This window comes from Tamandua tetradactyla, chromosome 4 (genome assembly GCF_023851605.1).
Source record: "Tamandua tetradactyla isolate mTamTet1 chromosome 4, mTamTet1.pri, whole genome shotgun sequence".
Taxonomy (NCBI): Eukaryota; Metazoa; Chordata; class Mammalia; order Pilosa; family Myrmecophagidae; genus Tamandua; species Tamandua tetradactyla.
The window spans coordinates 104,993,247-105,013,356 of record NC_135330.1 but is presented as its reverse complement, the minus strand read 5'-3'; the positions used below and the strand labels follow the sequence as shown (position 1 = coordinate 105,013,356).

General features: G+C 41.0%; 1 protein-coding gene across 1 annotated transcript in view; it reads right to left on the bottom strand.

Moving 5' to 3' along the window:
- The window catches only part of WDFY2 (WD repeat and FYVE domain containing 2), a 204,205-nt gene that overhangs the window by 72,118 nt on the left and 111,977 nt on the right, over positions 1-20,110 (bottom strand). Inside the window, exon 4 of the mRNA XM_077158122.1 lies at positions 19,966-20,020. Within this exon, the coding sequence (XP_077014237.1) occupies positions 19,966-20,020 (55 nt within the window). The remainder of the gene's footprint in view (positions 1-19,965; positions 20,021-20,110) is intronic.

Here is a 20,110-nt window from a genome sequence, read left to right as displayed (position 1 = left end):
GGCTGTGAAGCCGATGACTCCAATGGATGGCCTGGATGAACCCCACAGGAGAGGCTCACCAGCCAAAGCAGGAATGCAACCTGTCTCCTCTGAGTCCTCCTTAAAAGGCTTCCCATGATTGGATTTAGCATCACTAATTGCAGAAGACACTCCCCTTTGGCTGATTACAAATGGAATCAGCTGTGGATGTAGCTGACGTGATCATGACCTAATCCTATGAAATGTCCTCATTGCAACAGACAGGCCAGCGCTTGCCCAATCAGATGAACAGGTACCACAACTTGGCCAAGTTGACACCTGTCCCTAACCATGACAGTCCACCCCTTGTCAACTTGGCACATATATATATATATATATCACATTAGACCATACTTAATTTCCAAATGAAAACAAATAAGCACACATTTTTTCTTTTACCTGACAATACTCAACTGTCCTGCATATAACTGGAAACACATTAAATCTCTCCAGAATAGCGTGCAAATCCTTGGGCAACATGCATTCTTAAACTTGATATCTTACAACTTAATAGTATAACACAAACAAAACAGCATTACAGTCCTCGTTTCTGTAACTGATCACGTGGTCGAAGTTCATATTTATCACTACCTTCTTCCACTACCCATTCCATGTTTCCTTTCCCCTCAGCAAGCACTTCAGCTGGCCGTGGTTCTTTGCCTGGTGGGGTGACCCAAACCTTCATTCCTGAAGTCTCAGAGCCATTAGTGGTCCTGCCTGGATTGTGTTGTTGCAGTTTTCCATTGATTTTAATCACAGGGCATGGCAGTACTAATAGACGCCCCAGGGGATCTCCTATATTCCAAGAAAACTCTTCTTTACCTCCATTCTGTAGTTGCAGTCCTACTTCCTTCTGATAGTCAGGGTCAATTACCCCAGACAATAATGTAATCCCCTTCTTGGTGTGTTGATCCAGAGGCATAAGTAGCCCAAAGTGGCCAGGTGGCAATCTTAACTTCCAGTTCAGTGGTATCACTGTTGTTTCTCCTGGAAAAAGCACACCCCGTTTTGGAACTAAAACCTGTAGACCAGCAGAACTCAGGGTAGCAGGGACAGGAAGCAAAAATTTTCCTAGTGGATCACTAGGAGTAATAGTGAGTGGCACCACACCCATTTCCACCCCTTGGTTCCTGGACCCATGGATCCTGGCTATGGGAGAAACAGCACCATACAGCGGACGCTGATTCAGAGCATACACAGCTTCCTGGAGAACACTACCCCAGCCTTTCAAGTTTTTGCCACCTAGTTGGCACCGTAATTGAGTTTTCAAAAGGCCATTCCACCGTTCTATCAATCCAGCTGCTTCTGGATGATGGGGAACATGGTAAGACCAGAGAATTCCATGAGCATGTGCCCATTCCCGCATTTCATTCGCTGTGAAGTGTGTTCCTTGATCCGAAGCAATGCTATGTGGAATACCATGACGATGGATAAGGCATTCTGTAAGCCCACGGATAGTAGTTTTGGCAGAAGCATTGCGTGCAGGGAAAGCAAACCCATATCCAGAGTATGTGTCTATTCCAGTTAGAACAAATCACTGCCCCTTCCATGAAGGGAGTGGTCCAATGTAATCAACCTGCCACCATGTAGCTGGCTGGTCATCTCGGGGAATGGTGCCATATCGGGGGCTGAGTGTGGGTCTCTGCTGCTGGCAGATTGGGCACTCAGCAGTGGCTGTAGCCAGGTCAGCCTTGGTGAGTGGAAGTCCATGTTGCTGAGCCCATGCATAACCTCCATCCCTACCACCATGACCACTTTGTTCATGAGCCCATTGGGCAATAACAGGAGTTGCTGGGGAAAGAGGCTGACTGGTATCCATAGAACGGGTCATCTTATCCACTTGATTATTAAAATCTTCCTCTGCTGAAGTCACCCTCTGGTGTGCATTCACATGGGACACAAATATCTTCATGTTTTTAGCCCACTCAGAAAGGTCTATCCACATACTTCTTCCCCAGACCTCTTTGTCACCAATTTTCCAATTATGGTCTTTCCAAGTCCCTGACCATCCAGCCAAACCATTAGCAACAGCCCATGAGTCAGTATACAAACGCACCTCTGGCCAGTTTTTCTTCCAAGCAAAATGAACAACCAGGTGCACTGCTCGAAGTTCTGCCCACTGGGAGGATTTCCCCTCACCACTGTCCTTCAAGGACACCCCAGAAAGGGGTTGTAATGCTGCAGCTGTCCACTTTCGGGTGGTACCTGCATATCGTGCTGAACCATCTGTAAACCAGGCCCGAGTTTTCTCTTCCTCAGTCAATTCACTGTAAGGAACTCCCCAAGAGGCCATAGCTCTGGTCTGGGAAAGAGAAGGTAATGTGGCAGCAGGAGTGGAAACCATGGGCATCTGTGCCACTTCTTCATGTAACTTACTTGTGCCTTCAGGACCTGCTCTGGCTCTATCTCGTATATACCATTTCCACTTTATAATAGAGTGCTGCTGTGCACGCCCAACTTTATGGCTTGGTGGGTCAGACAACACCCAACTCATGATAGGCAACTCAGGTCTCATGGTAACTTGGTGGCCCATGGTTAAGCGTTCAGTCTCTACTAAGGCCCAGTAGCAGGCCAAAAGCTGTTTCTCAAAAGGAGAGTAGTTATCTGCAGCAGATGGTAAGGCTTTGCTCCAAAATCCTAAGGGTCTGCGTTGTGATTCTCCTATTGGGGCCTGCCAAAGGCTCCAGACAGCATCTCTATTTGCCACTGACACTTCCAGCACCATTGGATCTGCTAGATCATATGGCCCAAGTGGCAGAGCAGCTTGCACAGCAGCCTGGACCTGTCGCAGAGCCTCCTCTTGTTCAGGTCCCCACTCAAAATTAGCAGCTTTTCTGGTCACTCGATAAATGGGCCGGAGTAGCACACCCAAATGAGGAATATGTTGTCGCCAAAATCCAAAAAGACCCACTAGGCGTTGTGCCTCTTTTTTGGTTGTGGGAGGGGCCAGATGCAGCAATTTATCCTTCACCTTAGAAGGGATATCTCGACATGCCCCACACCACTGGACACCTAGAAATTTTACTGAGGTGGAAGGCCCCTGTATTTTTGTTGGATTTATCTCCCATCCTCTGACACGCAAATGCCTTACCAGTAAATCTAGAGTAGTTGCTACTTCTTGCTCACTAGGTCCAATCAACATGATATCATCAATATAATGGACCAGTGTGATGTCTTGTGGGAGGGAGAAACGATCAAGGTCTCTGCGAACAAGATTATGACATAGGGCTGGAGAGTTGATATACCCCTGAGGTAGGACAGTGAAAGTATATTGCTGACCTTGCCAGCTGAAAGCAAACTGTTTCTGGTGGTCCTTACTAATAGCTATTGAGAAAAAAGCATTTGCCAGATCAACAGGTGCATACCAGGTACCAGGGGATGTATTGATTTTCTCAAGCAATGATACTACATCTGGAACAGCAGCTGCAATTGGAGTTACCACCTGGTTGAGTTTACGATAATCCACTGTCATTCTCCAAGACCCATCTGTTTTCTGCACAGGCCAAATAGGAGAGCTGAATGGGGATGTGGTGGGAATCACCACCCCTGCATCTTTCAGGTCCTTAAGAGTGGCAGTAATCTCTGCAATCCCTCCAGGAATACGGTATTGCTTTTGATTTACTATTTTGCTTGGTAGGGGCAGTTCTAGTGGCTTCCACTTGGCCTTTCCCACCATAATAGCCCTCACTGCACGAGTTAGAGAACCAACGTGGGGATTCTGCCAGTTGCTCAGTATGTCTATGCCAATTATACATTCCAGAACTGGGGAAATAACTACAGGATGGGTCCGGGGGCCCACTGGACCCACTGTGAGACGGACCTGAGCTAAAACTCCATTGATCACCTGGCCTCCATAAGCCCCCACTCTGACTGGTGGTCCAGAGTGACGTTTTGGGTCCCCTGGAATTAATGTCACTTCTGAACCAGTGTCTAATAATCCCCGAAATATCTGATCATTTCCTTTTCCCCAATGCACAGTTACCCTGGTAAAAGGCCGTCGGTCTCCTTGGGGAAGACTTAGAGGAAGGTCAACGGTATAAATTTGTGGCAGTGTAACAGGTTTCTTCCCCATAGGGACCTGGCCTCCCCTTCATTCAAGGGGCTCAGGGTCTGTAAACTGTTTCAAGTCTGGAAATTGATTAAGGGGCCGTGACTCTGTGTTTTTGTAATTCAGGTTAGACTTCTGTTCCCTTGACCTAGAACTCTTTTGTTTATACAGCTCCAACAAGAATTTAGTAGACTGCCCTTCTATTGTATTTCTAGGCACCCCATGATTTACTAGCCAATGCCACAAATCTCTGCGTGTCATATAATTTTGATGCCTCCTTTGAGTTTGTTGTCTATTATAATACCCGCGTCTACCCTGTCTTTGGTGATTAAGTGCTGCCACCTGGCTTCTGCCAACTCGGGATCCTGTCATCCCCATTGTGTTTAAGGATTCCAGCTCAGTGACAGCAGTTCCTACAGTAATATCTGACCTACAGAGAAGTGCAACCACAGAGCTCTTGAGGGATGATGGTGCTAGTCTCACAAACTTATTTCTCCCTGTTCTGGTAAAAGGTGCATCCTCTGGACATTCCTGGGGTGTAAGAGCAGGCTTTGCATGATAAATCCACTCTAACATCCCAATCTCTCTAAGCCTCTGGATCCCCTCATCTACATTATACCAGGGCAGTTCTGGCATTTCAACCTCAGGTAATGTTGGCCACCTTTTGATCCATGTTTCAACCAACCACCCAAACAAGCTGTTAACACCTTTTCTAACTGCTCTAGCTATAACATTGAATGCAGAATCTCTGCTTAGTGGGCCCATATCAATAAATTCAGCCTGATCCAGCCTTATATTCCTCCCACCATTATCCCACACTCTTAAAATCCATTGCCACACATATTCCCCTGATTTCTGTCTATATAAATTGGAAAACTCACACAGTTCTTTTGGAGTATAACGTACCTCCTCATGTGTGATACTCTGTACCTCACCTTTAGGGGCCTGTTGGGACTTTAGTCTAGTTATAGGTCTAGAAGAAATGAGGGGTGGTGGGGGTGGGTCATGAAAAGAATTAGAAATATCTTCCAAGCCATTTGCTTCAGGGCGGTCATTTGCAGTTTCATCTGGTGAAACAGGATTAATAACTCTAGGGTTAATCCCTTCAGGAGGAGGTTGGGTGGCCAATTCCTCAAGGCAGGCTGGAGGTGGGGCGGCTATGTCCTCAGGGCAGACTATTACAGGGTTATCTAAAGAAGGCTCAGCATGGTCTAGGGTTTCAACCTCACCCCCAACATCATTATCAATCCATATGTCACCATCCCATTTTTCAGGGTCCCACTCCTTTCCAATCAATGCCTTCACTTTAACGGCAGACACCATGCAAGACTGAGATTTCAGTTTACGTTGTAAAGTTGCTACTCTAACAATAAGATTCTGAGTCTGATTTTCAGAGATCTCAAGTCTACGGCTACAGGAAATAAAATTTTCCTTCAGGATACTCATAGAAACCTCTACATCTTTCAGACGGCACTTAAGCTTCTTGTTTGAAGCCTTAAGCCCATCCCTTTCACCCTTTAATGTAGACAGTGTATCTAACAACAACCAACCAACATCTCTATAACTCTTATTCCTACAAAACTCTGTAAAGGTGTCAAAAACATTATCCCCCAGAGTCTGGCTTCGTACAAGCGAAGCATTAGGAGAATCGAAAGATGATATTTTGACTATCTCCTTTGCCAACTCAGTCCATGGATTGGGAGTGTCATTCTGATTACGGGAATCAGAGTCCTTAGTGTCTCTGAGCCCAGTCAGAGTAGAAAACCATTCATAAAAACCCATTTTTAAGATTCTGTTCCTTAAGAACCACTCCTGGTACCAAGATGTATTAGTTAGGGTTCTCTAGAGAAACAGAACCAACAGGGAACACTTGCAAATATAAAATTTATGAAAGTGTCTCACGTGACCGTAGGAACGCAGAGTCCAAAATCCACAGGGCAGGCTGTGAAGCCGATGACTCCAATGGATGGCCTGGATGAACTCCACAGGAGAGGCTCACCAGCCAAAGCAGGAATGAAACCTGTCTCCTCCGAGTCCTCCTTAAAAGGCTTCCCATGATTGGATTTAGCATCACTAATTGCAGAAGACACTCCCCTTTGGCTGATTACAAATGGAATCAGCTGTGGATGTAGCTGACGTGATCATGACCTAATCCTATGAAATGTCCTCATTGCAACAGACAGGCCAGCGCTTGCCCAATCAGATGAACAGGTACCACAACTTGGCCAAGTTGACACCTGTCCCTAACCATGACACCTGGCAATACCACTACTCAGTATATATCCAGAACAGATGAAAGAAGTGACACAGAAACAGACATTTGCACACCGATGTTCACAGCAGCATTATTCCCAATCACCAAAAATGGAAACAATCCAAGTGCCCATTGACAGACGAGTGGATTAACAAAATGTGGTATATACATATGATGGAATATTATACAGCATTAAGATGAAATGACATCCTGAAGCACATGACAAGAACCTTGAGGACATAATGCTGAGTGAAATAAGCCAGACACAAAAGGATAGATACTGAATGATTTTGCTTTTATGACCATAGTAAAGGTAAAGTCAGAGGTTTATAATAAAGAATGTAGGGTACAGAAATAAACGGAAGCTAGAGATTTGTGAACAGTTAACTAATGAGGTTTAATTTAAATGTAAGAGAGTAGATAGAAGTGAGGGCAATTCATTATTGGGTCTATAAGTAATAATGCCATATTGAAGGTGAACATGATTGAAAGCAGTTGAATAGTGCCATGTGTTCCATCGATTAACACTGCAAATATAAGTAAGTTCTTGCATGAACTACTTCAAAGGCATGAATCTTGTACAAAGAGTGTATAATCTTGTACAGAAGACATGGGGTATAGAGGGGAAACTGCTATTGCATGCTACGGGGTATGTTTAACAGGAAAACATCAACAGTACCACAGCAATACTAGGCGTAAATAATGGGGGTGAGGGACAAGAATTAAGGGGAAGACTAGATCTTCTATTTGGTGGGGTGTGCTTATCAGTTGTTTTTTCTCTTGGGAGAATTGAAATTGTCTAAAATTTAGAGGGTTGATGAACTGTTGACTTTGGACATTATACATGATACTTAATGGATGGAGTTAGCTGAAGGATACACTGACTGATAAGGAGAATGGTGAATGGTGGGTGTATACATATGATCAAATATTGTGCTGCTCCAGAAAGGAATGAAGGTGTGAGGCATGCAATGTTGGGAATGAACCTGTATTGTGTGAACACTTATAAGAAAACTGGGGCCTAGATTGTAAGCTTTTATAGCAGTCACATTTAGTCCGGAGCAGTACTGTCATTTCAAGATTGTGTGAAGCTGTGCTATAAATGTATAACCTGGTATTTCCGTGGAACTTTTGATACCTGTATGACACTTAAGACTCAGAACTGGAGTTCTGCAGTTCTGAAGGTCAGCATTGCCACATGCAACAGCCACTAAAGAAACTGAAAAAGAAATCATGCTTCAATTAGAGATAAGAACGAAGCCGATCAGGCCAGGATTAAGGTATTTCAGAATACAGGGGTAAAGCAGTCATTGACTGTATTTTAGAACTTCACCTACTCTAATGAGACCAAAGGGAGGAAGGTTTATTTTCTCAAGAACCTAAATTTTCTGTGGCACATAATCTAACTCAACCTGCCTGGATAGATCATTTAAACAACCCAAACACAGGGAGCCCAGAATGGGAATGAGGGCTTATAATCCTGTATAGTTTAATGTAATGCCAGGATACATTCTAGAGTATGTCAAACAGATAATCAAAAAGTATTGGTCAAGTCCCTTGAGGGATAGGAGGAAAAATATGGAACTATTAACCATGGGGAAAACTGCTGAGACTGACTCAAACATTAGGGTCTCCCAAGTCTGTAGGCCCTTGATCTTGAGGCTTACTATTATACAGCTTACTTATATAGCTAAGAAGCTTAGCCTACCTACAGTTACACCTAAGCGTTACTTCCAGAGGACCTCTTTTGTTGCTCAGACCTGGCTTCTGTGTCGCTAAGTCCAACTCTGCAAGTGAAATCATTACCCTCCCCTATGTGAGAAATGACATCCAGGGGTGAAAGCCTTCCTGGCAGCATGGAATCGACAACACCATTCTTACCAAAAGGGGGGAAAGAAGTGTAACAGAACAAGATATCAGTGGCTAAGAGTTCAAATAGAGTCAAGAAGAGACACTAGAAGTCACTCTTACACAAGCTGCAGTTAGACATTGCTACCTATCATAGTTTGCCAAACCTCAGCCAAAACCATTTCTGCCAATCCTAAAAACATCTAGGGCTTTATCTGAGATTCTACGAAGGTTCCATGCACAATGATTACTTTCCAGAAACCTACAACCTCCAGATGGATTCATAGGCCAGATAAACCCTGAAACGAAAAGGGCCAATCTCTTCATAACATCAACTAGTTTCATCAACCTATCCCGCAGTATCGACAGCTCCTAGGTGAATGAACCTTGAGGACAGTATGTTGAATGAAATGTCGAAAACAAAAAGACATGCTTCATTCATATAGATAATCATAATATACAAACTCAGAGAACTGAAGTCAACAGCATGGGTTATCAGGTTGGGACCTATAGTAAAGGGTCCTAGACTGTAAGCTCTTACAGCAGTCAAATCTATTCAGGAGTTGTAACTGTTAATTTTAAATTCTGAGATATTGAGCTATTTGTATATAACCTGGTTGCTCCCTGAAACTTCGGGTACTTATGTGATATCTGAGACTCAGAGTTAGAGCTCTGAAACTATGAAGGTCAGTATTACCCCATACAGCAAATGTCAAAAAAAAGTGGAAAAAGTGATCAGACTTAGACTATAGATATGAATGCAGCTGATCTGGATAGCACTAAGGTAAATCAGAATACAGCATCAAGGATGATATGGTCCATATTTTAAAACTTCAACTTCTGTGTGAGACAAAGGGAGAGATGTTTATTTGGTACAAAATTTACATTCTGGGTAGCGCTTTATCTAATTTAACTTCTTTGGTCTGTTTATTTGAACACCATAATTATATGGAATCTTGAATAGGGCATGAGAGCTTGTTGGTTTGTACAGTTCAGTGTAATGCTCTGATATATCCCAGAGTAATCTGGACAGAGAATAAAAAAGTATTTGAAAAGTTCCCTTGGTGGACTGGGGAGAAAGGAGGAAATATTAAACTTCCCCATCAGGGGAATTCCTGATATGCTCACAAGCAGTGAGGACAACCAATTCAACAGGCTGAGCCCTCGATCTTGGGTTTCACCCCTATAAAACTTATTCCTGCAAAGAGACGCTAAGTCGACTTATAATTAAAAGCCACCCCCAGAGAACCTGTAGTTGATCAGATGTGGCCCCTATCTCTAAGTCAATTCAACAGGTGAACCCACTACCCACCCCTCTGTGGGACATGACTCCATGGGTGTAAATCTCCCTGGCAACGTGAGACAGAACTCCTGGGATGAGTCAGGACTCCGCATCATGGGATTGAGAAAGCCCTGACCAAAGGCAGGAGAGAAATGAGACAAAATAAAGTTTCAGTGGCTGAGAGATTTCAAACAGAGTCAAGAGGTTATCTTTAAGGTTATTCTTATGCACTATATACGATATCCCTTTTTAGCTTATGGTTCATGGGAATGGTTAGAGGGAAGTACCTGAAACTGTTGAGCATGTTCCAGTAGCCTTGATTCCTGAAGACAACTGTATAACTATATAGCTTTCACAATGTGACCATGTGATTGTGAAAACCTTATATCTGATCCTCTTTTATCCAAGGTATGGATGGATAGATGAAAAAAAAATAAGGAAAAATAAATAAATAAATAATAAGGGATAGGAGGTAAAGAAAAATTGGGTAGATTGAAATATTAGTAGTCAATGAGAGGGAGGGGGAAGGGATATGGGATGCATGAGCTTTTTCTTTTTTCTTTGTATTTATTTTTCTGGAGTGATGCAAATGTTCTCAAAATGATCATGGTGATGAATACACAACTATGTGATGATATTGTGAGTCATTGACCACGCACTATGGATGGACTGCATGTGTGTGAAGATTTCTCATTTTGGAGGCTACTCTTATGCAAGTTTGAATCCAGTTTGAATCTGTGGTAGACCCCAGAAAAGCCATGTCCTTTAATAATCATTCAGTATGGCTGGGTGGGAGCATTTTGATTGTTCCCATGGAGATGTGACCCACCCAACTGTGGGTGGTAACTTTTGATCAGATAGCTTTCATGGAGTTACGGCTCCACCCATTAATCCTTTAAAAGAGGAAACATTTTGGAGAGAGTCCCTTTGGTAGAGCCACGAGAAAGCCAGCAGATGCTGCCATGTTCGCCATGTGCCCTCCCAGCAGAGAGAGAAATGCTGAACATCATCGGCCTTCTTGAACCAAGGTATCTTTCCCTGGATGCCTTAAATTGGACATTTCTATAAACTTGTTTTAAATGGGACATTTTCTCAGCCTTAGAACTGTAAACTATCAACTTATTAAATTCCCCTTTTTAAGAGCCATTTTGTTTCTGGTATACTGCATTCTGGCAGCTTTGGCAGACTAAGATAGCAAGCTTTCATCCAGATATTACAAATTGTCATAGTATGCCAAGCTCCAACCAACAGCATCCTTGAAAACTCTAAAGAATACCCTGGGTTCTATGTAAGACTCTATGAAAGTTTTACCTATTAAATTTATTTTTTCAGAAACATAAAGCCTCCAGATGCCTCCTCTGCCAGATAAGCCCTGAAATTCAGACATACCAGTCTCTCCAAGAGCATCAACTAGTTTCATTCCTCTACCCCATAATGTCAACAACCCTCTACAGCAAGAAGAAGCTAAAATGGTCACTGCCCAGATATCACTGAAGATTGAGACAATGATCAAATGTGAGGGAGGAGTTGTAACTGAGATGTTAGGATTTAGCAAATGATTATGACTACTGTATCATTATACAGATTTTTTTTTTAATTCCTACTATATTAGAATAGACAGAAGGAAATACCTGAAATTGATGAACTGTAAATTGAGCAGCCTTGATCTTTCATAATGATTGCTTAACTATATAGCTTTCATCTTGTGACTGACACCCCCTTTACCCAGTGTACGGGTTAGGAATATGGGGAAAAATATCCCTAGGTAAACAATGGACAACAGGTATAGTACTATTTTAATAATATTTTATTTATTGTTACAAATGTACCTACTATTAAATAAAATAGCAAAATTACAAAAAAAGTGCTATATTATCAACTGTAACAAATGTTTCACACCAATGCAAATGTTGGTGGTGGGTAGGTGTAAGGGAATCCTGTATTTTATGCATGATTGTTCTTTAAACCAACAACTTCTCATAAAAAAATTTTTAATAGAAAAAAATATATGCATTACTACAGCAAACATCTCTGAACACATGCCCTTGCGACTTGAAGAAAAATTTTGTTTCTGGAGGACAGATTACCTGAAAGAAAGTGCCAGATTAAAGGGATACATATTTAATCCACCTAGAATTTATTCTTAGTAATCATGTGAAATAGGCATCTAATATTACTGTTCTTCCCAAATGGACAGCCAATTCTCCAACGTTTTGAGTAATTCTTCCTTACCCAATAGTCTGAAATGACTTATTTTCAAATGGTAAATAGTAATATTTACTCAGTTATATTTCCGGACTCTCTAACTGAATTCAATGTCTATTCTCGCACCAGCACCATGATGTTGAATTACTGTAGCTTCATGGTTATTTGGACACTTAGACAGGCACTTAAATATTACATCTAAGATTTCTTTTTGCGATTTTAGAGCATTTACTTTTCAACACTACAGAGACAAACACTTTCAAGGGTTTTTTGTTAAACTTTTTCTTCTGGTATTCACCTAAAAACATTTTGAACAATGACTGTTCTAGTTTGCTGGCTGCTGGAATGCAACACACCAGAGATGGACTGGCTTTTAATAAAAGGGGATTTATTTCGTTAGCTCTTCAGAGGAAAGGCAGCTAGCTTCCAACTGAGGTTCTTTCTTATGTGGGAAGGCTCAGGGTGATCTCTGCTGGCCTTCTCTCCAGGCCTCTGGATTCCAACAACTTTCCCCGGGGTGATTCCTTTCTTCATCTCCAAGGGCCTGGGCTGAGCTGCGAGTGCTGAGATGAAGTATGCTGAGCTGCGTGGGCTGTGCTATGTTGAGTCTCTCATTTAAGCACCAGCCAATTAAATTAAACATCATTCATTGAGGCAGGCATGCCTCCTAGCTGACTGCAGATGTAATGAGCAACAGATGGCCACAGCAACAGAACTAGGCACCATCACCTGGCCAAGTTGACATCTGAACCTAACTACCACAATGACTTTTCCATTTCATACATTATCTACTGACCTCCTCTAATGCAAGATGAGGACAAAGCTCTCCCACATACTTGCCACCATCCATCCAGCAGTACACACACTTCCCCTCCCTCTAATCTTCCCAACTAAATTATATCAGTTTTCAGTAATTTTTTATTAGGACTATATAAATATTGTTCATAGTTGAGGCATGCAGTACAGGCATTCCGTGGAGATACTGCAGGAATACCACAATAAAGCAAGCCACACAAATTTTTTCGTTCCCCAATGCATACAAAAGTTATGTTTACCCTATTATGTGTGCAATAGCATTATATTTAAAAAGCAATGTGCATATGCAGACACAAAGTGAGTGCAGGGTTGCCACAAACCCTCAATTTGTAAAAAACGTGACCTCTACAAAGCACAATAAAATGAGGTTAGCTTGTATATCTTAATTATATTTTCTTCCCTGTATAAACTTATTTTTTTCCTGAAGTTAATAACTACCTTATTTTCATTTCATTGGCTTAGCTTACTGTGTACAAAAACAATCTCAAATTTGCTAATAGAGTTTAAAACTCCTCCCAATATGGTCAACACATTTGGGCTTTTCTGTTATTTTTTCCCTATCTCTATAAAACCTGTCCATTTTCCTGCTCCAATCTAGACTAGCTGTTTGCTAAGGCCTGCTGATAGCTTCCTGGAAATTACTTTTCCTCCCTTTTATACCCTGTAAACAAGATTTAACATTTTCCCTTTTAATGTTTATTTTTGCAATTTAGGAGGAATGCTAAGAGGTAAAATTTTTAAAACCTTGGCATGTCTGAAAATATCTTTATCAATTTTTCCCTCACACTTGATATTCTGACTATACACAGGATTCAGAATTGAAATTAATTTCCCATCAAAAATCTGAAATCACTCTTCCACTCTTACATGGTTTCCAGTAAGAAAGCCCTATAGCTCCCTGTTTTATTCCCTCTGGAAGCTTTTAGAATTTTTTCTTTATACTTGGTGCACAGGAATATCACAATAGTCTGCGTTGTGCAGGGTTTTCATTCACTAGGCTGGGCGTTTGGAGCACTTTCAATCTAGAAACTCAGAGCCTTTATCCCTAGGAAACCTGGCTAGAAGAGAAGTGCTGATAGGGCACTCTTCCCTTTCTCTTCATCGTCGGGAAAACTATTCCATCTTCAATCATTAAATCTGGTATTGGCTGTATATTTTTGTAGATGCCCTTTATCAGGCCAAGGAAGTTTCCTTCTATTCCTAGTTTGCCGAGTTCTAAAAATCAGGAATGGATGCTACATTTTGTCAAATGCCCTTTCTGTGTCTATAAAGATGATTATATGGTTTTCTTTTATATTGGCCTGTAAGTTTTCTTTCCTTGTACTGTCTGTGTCTAGTTTTAGTATCACTGTAATGTTGGCTTAACAGAATGAGTTGGAAAGCATTCCAGTTCTTTAATTATCCAGAAGAGTTTATGTAGCATTGGTATGGTTTCCTCCTTGAATGTTTGGTAAAATTCACCAATAATTATCTGGGCCTGGATAGGTGGGAAGGTTTTTTTTTTTTGCATGGGCAGGCACTGGGAATCAAGGCCGGGTCTCCAACAAGGCAGGTGAGAACTCTGCCTGCTGAGCCACCATGGCCCATCCTGTGGAAAGGTTTTAACCATAATAAACATGGTGGCATTCGGCCTATCTCTTTTTTTTTTTTTCTATTTCTTTTTGAGTGATCTTTGGTAGTTTGTGTCTTCCAAGGATTTGTTCATTTCCTCCAAGTTGTCAAATTTATTTAACCCTAAGAATATTCCTTAGGGTTCCTTAAATACTCCTAGAATCTGCAGTGATGTCACTTCTCTCATTTCTGATACGGCAATTTGTGCCTTTTTTTTTTTCCTGGTTAGAGATTTATCACTTTTATTCATCTGCTCAAAAACCAGCTTTTGGTTTCATTGATTTTCTCTATTATTTCTGCTTTCTATTTCATGAGTTTCTATGATTTTTTCTTTCTTCTGCTTAGTTTGGTTTGCATCTGTTCTTTTTTTTCTGATTTCTTAAAGTGAAAGCTGAGGTTACCACACTCTCTTCCATTATTGGTGTTTATTGCTATAAATTTTCCCTCCGAATTGCTGTAGCAGCATTCCATAAATTCTGATATGGTGTGTTTTCATTCTCATTCAGTTCAAAACACTTTCAAGTTTCTCTTTTGATTTCTTCCTTGACCCATGGATTACAGAGGAGTGTGTTATCTAGCTGCCAAATATTTGGGGATTTGTCAGAGACCATTGCTAATGATTTCTTCTTCAATGTTATTTTAGTCAAAGTGAATACTTAATGTATGGCTTGAACCCTTTTAAATATATTGAGAGCTGTGGTAAGGCCCAGAAGATGGTCTATTTTGTTAAATGTTCTGTGTGCACTTGAAAAGAATGTGTATTCTGCTTTGGTTGGATGGAGCATTCTGTAGGTGTCATTAGGGTGAATGGGCTCACCATGTTGTTGATTTTCTGCCTACCTGTTCTACCAACTATTGGTGTGTTCAATTAACTATTGAGAGAAGGGTATTACAGTCTCTGATTACAACTGTAGATGTGTATTTTCCCTGAGTTCAATCAGGTTTTGCTTCATGTAGTCTGAAGCTATGTTCTTAGGTGCACAAATACTTGGGATTGTTACGCCCTCTTGGCGGACTGACTCCTTTAGCATCTTTATCCCTGGTGATAATGTTTGCTCTGAAAGCTACTTTGATATTGATATAGCCACTTCAGCTTTCTTTTAATTCGTGTTCATATGGGATCTCTTCTTCCAACCTTTTGCTTTTAACCTATTTGTATTATATTTTATTTCAAAAACATTTGCTGTAAGCAATTTAAATATAGGGTTTGCTTTTTCACCCAATCTGTCAAAAAAGGCCTTTGAATTGGCCTTAGACCATTTGCCTTTTTTCCTATGTGCTCAACTTTTATTAAGGAGATGTGGCAGGATTATGATGTCAAATACACAATGTAATTATGAAATGACCATTTCATAATTTGAAATCACAGCCATTTTGTAACCATTATATGGGCCATTTTAAAACGTTTTAATTGCATGAAAAATACTGATTCAAAACTGAAAACACACACAATGGCATTTCCTTTTATATATGGTTTTAATGCCACCTTCTTCCCATTTACATTTAATATGATTATTGATTCTGTTAAGTTTAAATCTATATCTTTGTATTTGTTTTCTAATTTTCCCATCTGCTCTCTGTTTCTTTTTCTTTTTATCCTGTCTTTTTTTCTTTTAATTGAGACTTATTTTATTCCAGTTTATCTTCTTGGTTGACTTACCAGTTGTAACTTTTTGATTTGGTATTTTTAGGGTTGCTTTAGGGTTTACAGCAAACGCTTTTAACTTATCATAGTTATCCCTTCAAGTGATATTATAGCGCTTCATTTATAGTGTAAGAATTTTACAACAGTCTACTTTTCTCCCCTCCAAATCTTCTGCACTATTGTTGATATGTAGTTTAACTTTAAATATGTTATAAGCCCCATGCTACACTGTCATTATTACTAGTTAAAAAGCCAAATGTCTTTTAAAGAGATTGAAATAATAATCTAAAAATCTATACGTAATATTACAATATTGAAGGTGAACATGTTAGAAAGGGGTTGTATAGACCTATGTGTCCCACTAGTTAACACTACAAATATAAATAAGTTCTTGCATGAAAAAAAAATTTTAAAGCTGCCATTTCTGGTGCTCTTCATTCCTTTGTATACATCCCTATTTTCCTCTGTATTGTTTTCCTTCTTCCTGAAAGACTTCCTTTAACATTTCTTTTAGTGCAGGTCTATGGATATTGAATTCTTTCAGCTCTTGTATGTATGAAAAGTCTTTGATTTACCTTCATCTTTGCAAGATATTTTTGCTGTGTTTAGAAATCTATGTTTTTTGTTTTAATTTTCATAAAAGATGTGGCTCCTCTGAGAGGAAATCCATCAACTATTTCACCAATTCATTTGTGTCTAGTCTATTTACCCACTGATTTTAAAATTTCATTGACTATTTTTCATACCTCAAAGTTCTATTTGATTCTTTTAAAAACCTGCCTGTTAGCTTTTCAGCTTTTCAAATGTCCTTCTGGCTTCTACACTTTCTCTGATTTCTTTAATTATTTAAAATATTATGCTATGGTCTCCTTCAGACAGTTAACTATTATCTGGAATCCATGGCATTCTAACCCTCCTGTCGGTGGTATTTGCTGATATTCACTTACGGTTGATTGATTCCTTTAAAAATTTTTAAAAATTACAAATTCATCTTAGGCAGGGCTTGTTTTTATTGTAGGGTTTTTGTGTGATCTATCTTTTTGAAGACAGCATCTATATTTATTTCTAGCAGGTACCTGAGTGGTATCACTAGCCCAAGACAAAGTTTTCATAATTTCTTAACTTGGAAGTTCCAGCACCACATGAGAGATTTAAATTTGGATTCCAAGCCCAGAAGATTTGAGTCAGGGTTTTAATTTATCTTGGGGAGACTTTTCCCCTCCAAACAGAGTTGGGGCCAGGAATAAATTTCTCTGACGTCTTCTGGGCCTATGGGTGGAGGGGTTCTAGTCCTCTCCTTCTCGCAGGGTGATAACCCTTTATGAGTTTCAGCTCTCTATGAATATCTTGGTTGTAATTTCCTGCCTCACTTAGTCCCTAGGCCTCATCTCTTGTCCCCAGGTATATATTCATACATCAGTGTCCAGTCCCCAGGACTGCCACAGTATCAGGTCACAGGTATGGCACCCTGTTAGTTCTTTCCTTGCTTCTGGCTTCCTCTTGTTCCCCTCATGAATTTAATCTTATATTAAAAAGAACAACCACAAAAAGTATCATTTTATCATCACATTTAAGTGTTTATGGTGAAAGGTTTTTACAGTAGTCTAGCATGTGCTGGTTTGAAATTGTTATGCACCCCAGAAAAGCCATGCTTCTCTAATCCATTCTAGTGGGGGCAGACCTGTTACGGATGGAGCCTTTTTGATTCAGTTGTTTCCATGGAGATGTGACCTACCGAAATCAAGGTGGGTCTTACCCCTTTACTGGAGTCCTTTAAGAAAGCTTATAGAGAGAGAGCGCTCAGAAAAAGAAAATGCCCCAGGAAAAACTAGAAGAACCTACAGGAGCTGAGAGAGCTATTTTGAAACCAACCCAGGAGAGAAGGGCTGGCAGAGATGTGATCAGCCTTTCTTCAGTGAAGGTATCCTCTTGTTGCTGCCTTTATTAGGACATTTTTATGGCCTTAGAACTGTAAATCTGTAACCTAATAAATCCTCTTTGTAAAAGCCAATCCATTTCTGGTATATTGCATTCTGGCAGCATTAGCAAACCGAAACAATTCCTTTCTAGATAAAATGGAAATACGTGGGCTATAATTCGTTAAAGTCAGATGTGCATAAAATTGGCTGGACATGTGAGAGCCAAGGCCTCTAGAGGCAGAGTGGCTTCTGGTGGGAATGCCCATTATCTGTGCAACCTCGAGGCCAAGGATTACCTTTAACAGAGACTTGGGGAAGACCTATTCTATGCTTATGCATTTAGGGTAATAAAGATGAGTTTTCAAAATATCTTGATAGCCTGAAATGAGGGGCTAAGTAAAAAGAGACAGTGAATTACAGAGCATGAAGACCAGCAATTAGACTAAAAAGACCGTCAAGAAACAGCTTCAGTAGTAGAGGAGACACAGCTCACAAATACCTAACTGAAAACTGGTGAGGAATGTAGAGTTCATTGCCCGACGTAAGCCAACAGTGTAAAGTGGCTGTCAGAAGTTTAGCCTTTACATTAGCAGGACAGTGCCCAGGAGAGGAAGGGAATATTATTTTGTACTTATCAGACTGTATGTATGCCTCAGTTATTGATTGCTGTGTATTACCCCAAACCTCAGGGCTTAACACAGTAATCAATTATTATCTCACAGTTTCTGTGGCTACAGAAACTCAGAGTAGCTTAGCTGGCACAGACCTTAGCCTCTGCCTCGAAGTCTCTCAGGCTGCAGGCAGGTGCTGTGACCTCATCTGCAGGCTCCTAGGGGGAGAGTCTGCCCACCTCTGCTGCACCCAGGAGTCAGGTCCCACTGGCTAGGACTGGTGTCTCCCTTGGGGCTCTTCACCACAGGGGCCTCTCCGCAAGGCAGATCACATGGCAGCTGGCTTTTACCAGAGGGCAATCGAGAGAGCGAGAGCGAACGCACAAGACAGAAGCCCTGGTCTCTCTGTAAGCTCCCCTCAGAAGCGATGCCTGTCACTTGCCACATTCTAGGTTCGGCCCATTCTCCAGGGAGGGATGTGAATCCCGGGGGTGGAGACCACCAGAGGCCACCTCAGATGCTGCCCACCTCAGTGTGCCACACTGCTACGTGGCCCAAAAGGTACGGATATCTAAGATGTGTGACCAAGACACTCAGAAAATCTTCTCAAAAGCTGAACCTCTTGTCACATGAAGGGGGAAGTGGCAAAGTTTAAGATGGAAACGAGAAGGGGAAAAAAGACAGCAAATGAAAGGAGAAAGGGAAGGGGTCATGGGTGGGAACTTTCATGCTGTTTTTAAATACTAAAAAGGTTGTCATGTGTAAAAGAGATTGCATTTAGTCTTTGTAGCTCAAACAGGCTGAGCAAAGGCCAAAAGGAACCATTCTAACACCTATCCCATGATATTTTAATGGCCTGTTTACCTGTCTGTATCCTCTGTATTCTATAAACAGCCTATAAGCAGAAGCTGTACATATCCTGTTCACCATTATAATCCTCAGCTATTGGTACAGAAAAGACACAGAATAAGGATCTGATGAGTGATGTGTGAAAAAAACTAAAAAATAAAGCTACAGGAAAATGAATTATGGCTTAAAATCCAAAAATAAAGAACTTTCAATGCTTAAAATTTTCAAAAATCAGAATGTATTGCTATGTCTCTGGAGATTCAAAGAGAGGCTTGATGGTCACTCAGAGATGAAAGAGGTCAAGGGATCTGATGGCATGACCTCCAGGTATCTAACGTGCACCTCCTTTATTTTGGCCCATGGCGCTGCTGTTCTTGACAGATATCCCCTGCAGAAGCTGCTCCTAAGCCACACTGTGAAAATGGCTATGGTACATGGCCACTGTCCACGGTGCTCGAAACCCTTCATTCTTTCCCAGACACAATATGAATACTCTCGGCAGCTTAAAACATTTAACCACATATGAAATGAACTCCATGTGAAGCAGGTGACAACACTGGACCCCTTCCTGTCCCTGCTGCACTGTCCAGAAGCAGCGTAGGGCAGAGAGACGCCCAAGCCAAGGGCGAGGGAGTCACACCAGCCTGGTTCCAGTTCCAAAGGCAGGTCACCCAGCCTCTGGGGCCCTCAGCTTCTTAACCCAGAATCATGGAATGCTACTCACTTCCAAGAGTTGCTCTCTTTTTCCCTCCAGACTACTGTAAAGTAAGTATTCCCCTATGGGAGCACTTACTTTCTTCAAGTATTTTAAGAAATATTTTAAATCTAGGTAAATGAAAACACTGCTCTTATTTCCTACCTTGATAGTTTTTCACTGGAGTCATCTTGTTGTAATCTTCTGACAAAAGAAACTCCTACAAAAGAAAAGAAAATTAATAAGCAAAACAAATAATTTCAGCAAATAATGCTGTTTCAGTAAATCAGATTGTATAAAACAAACATCT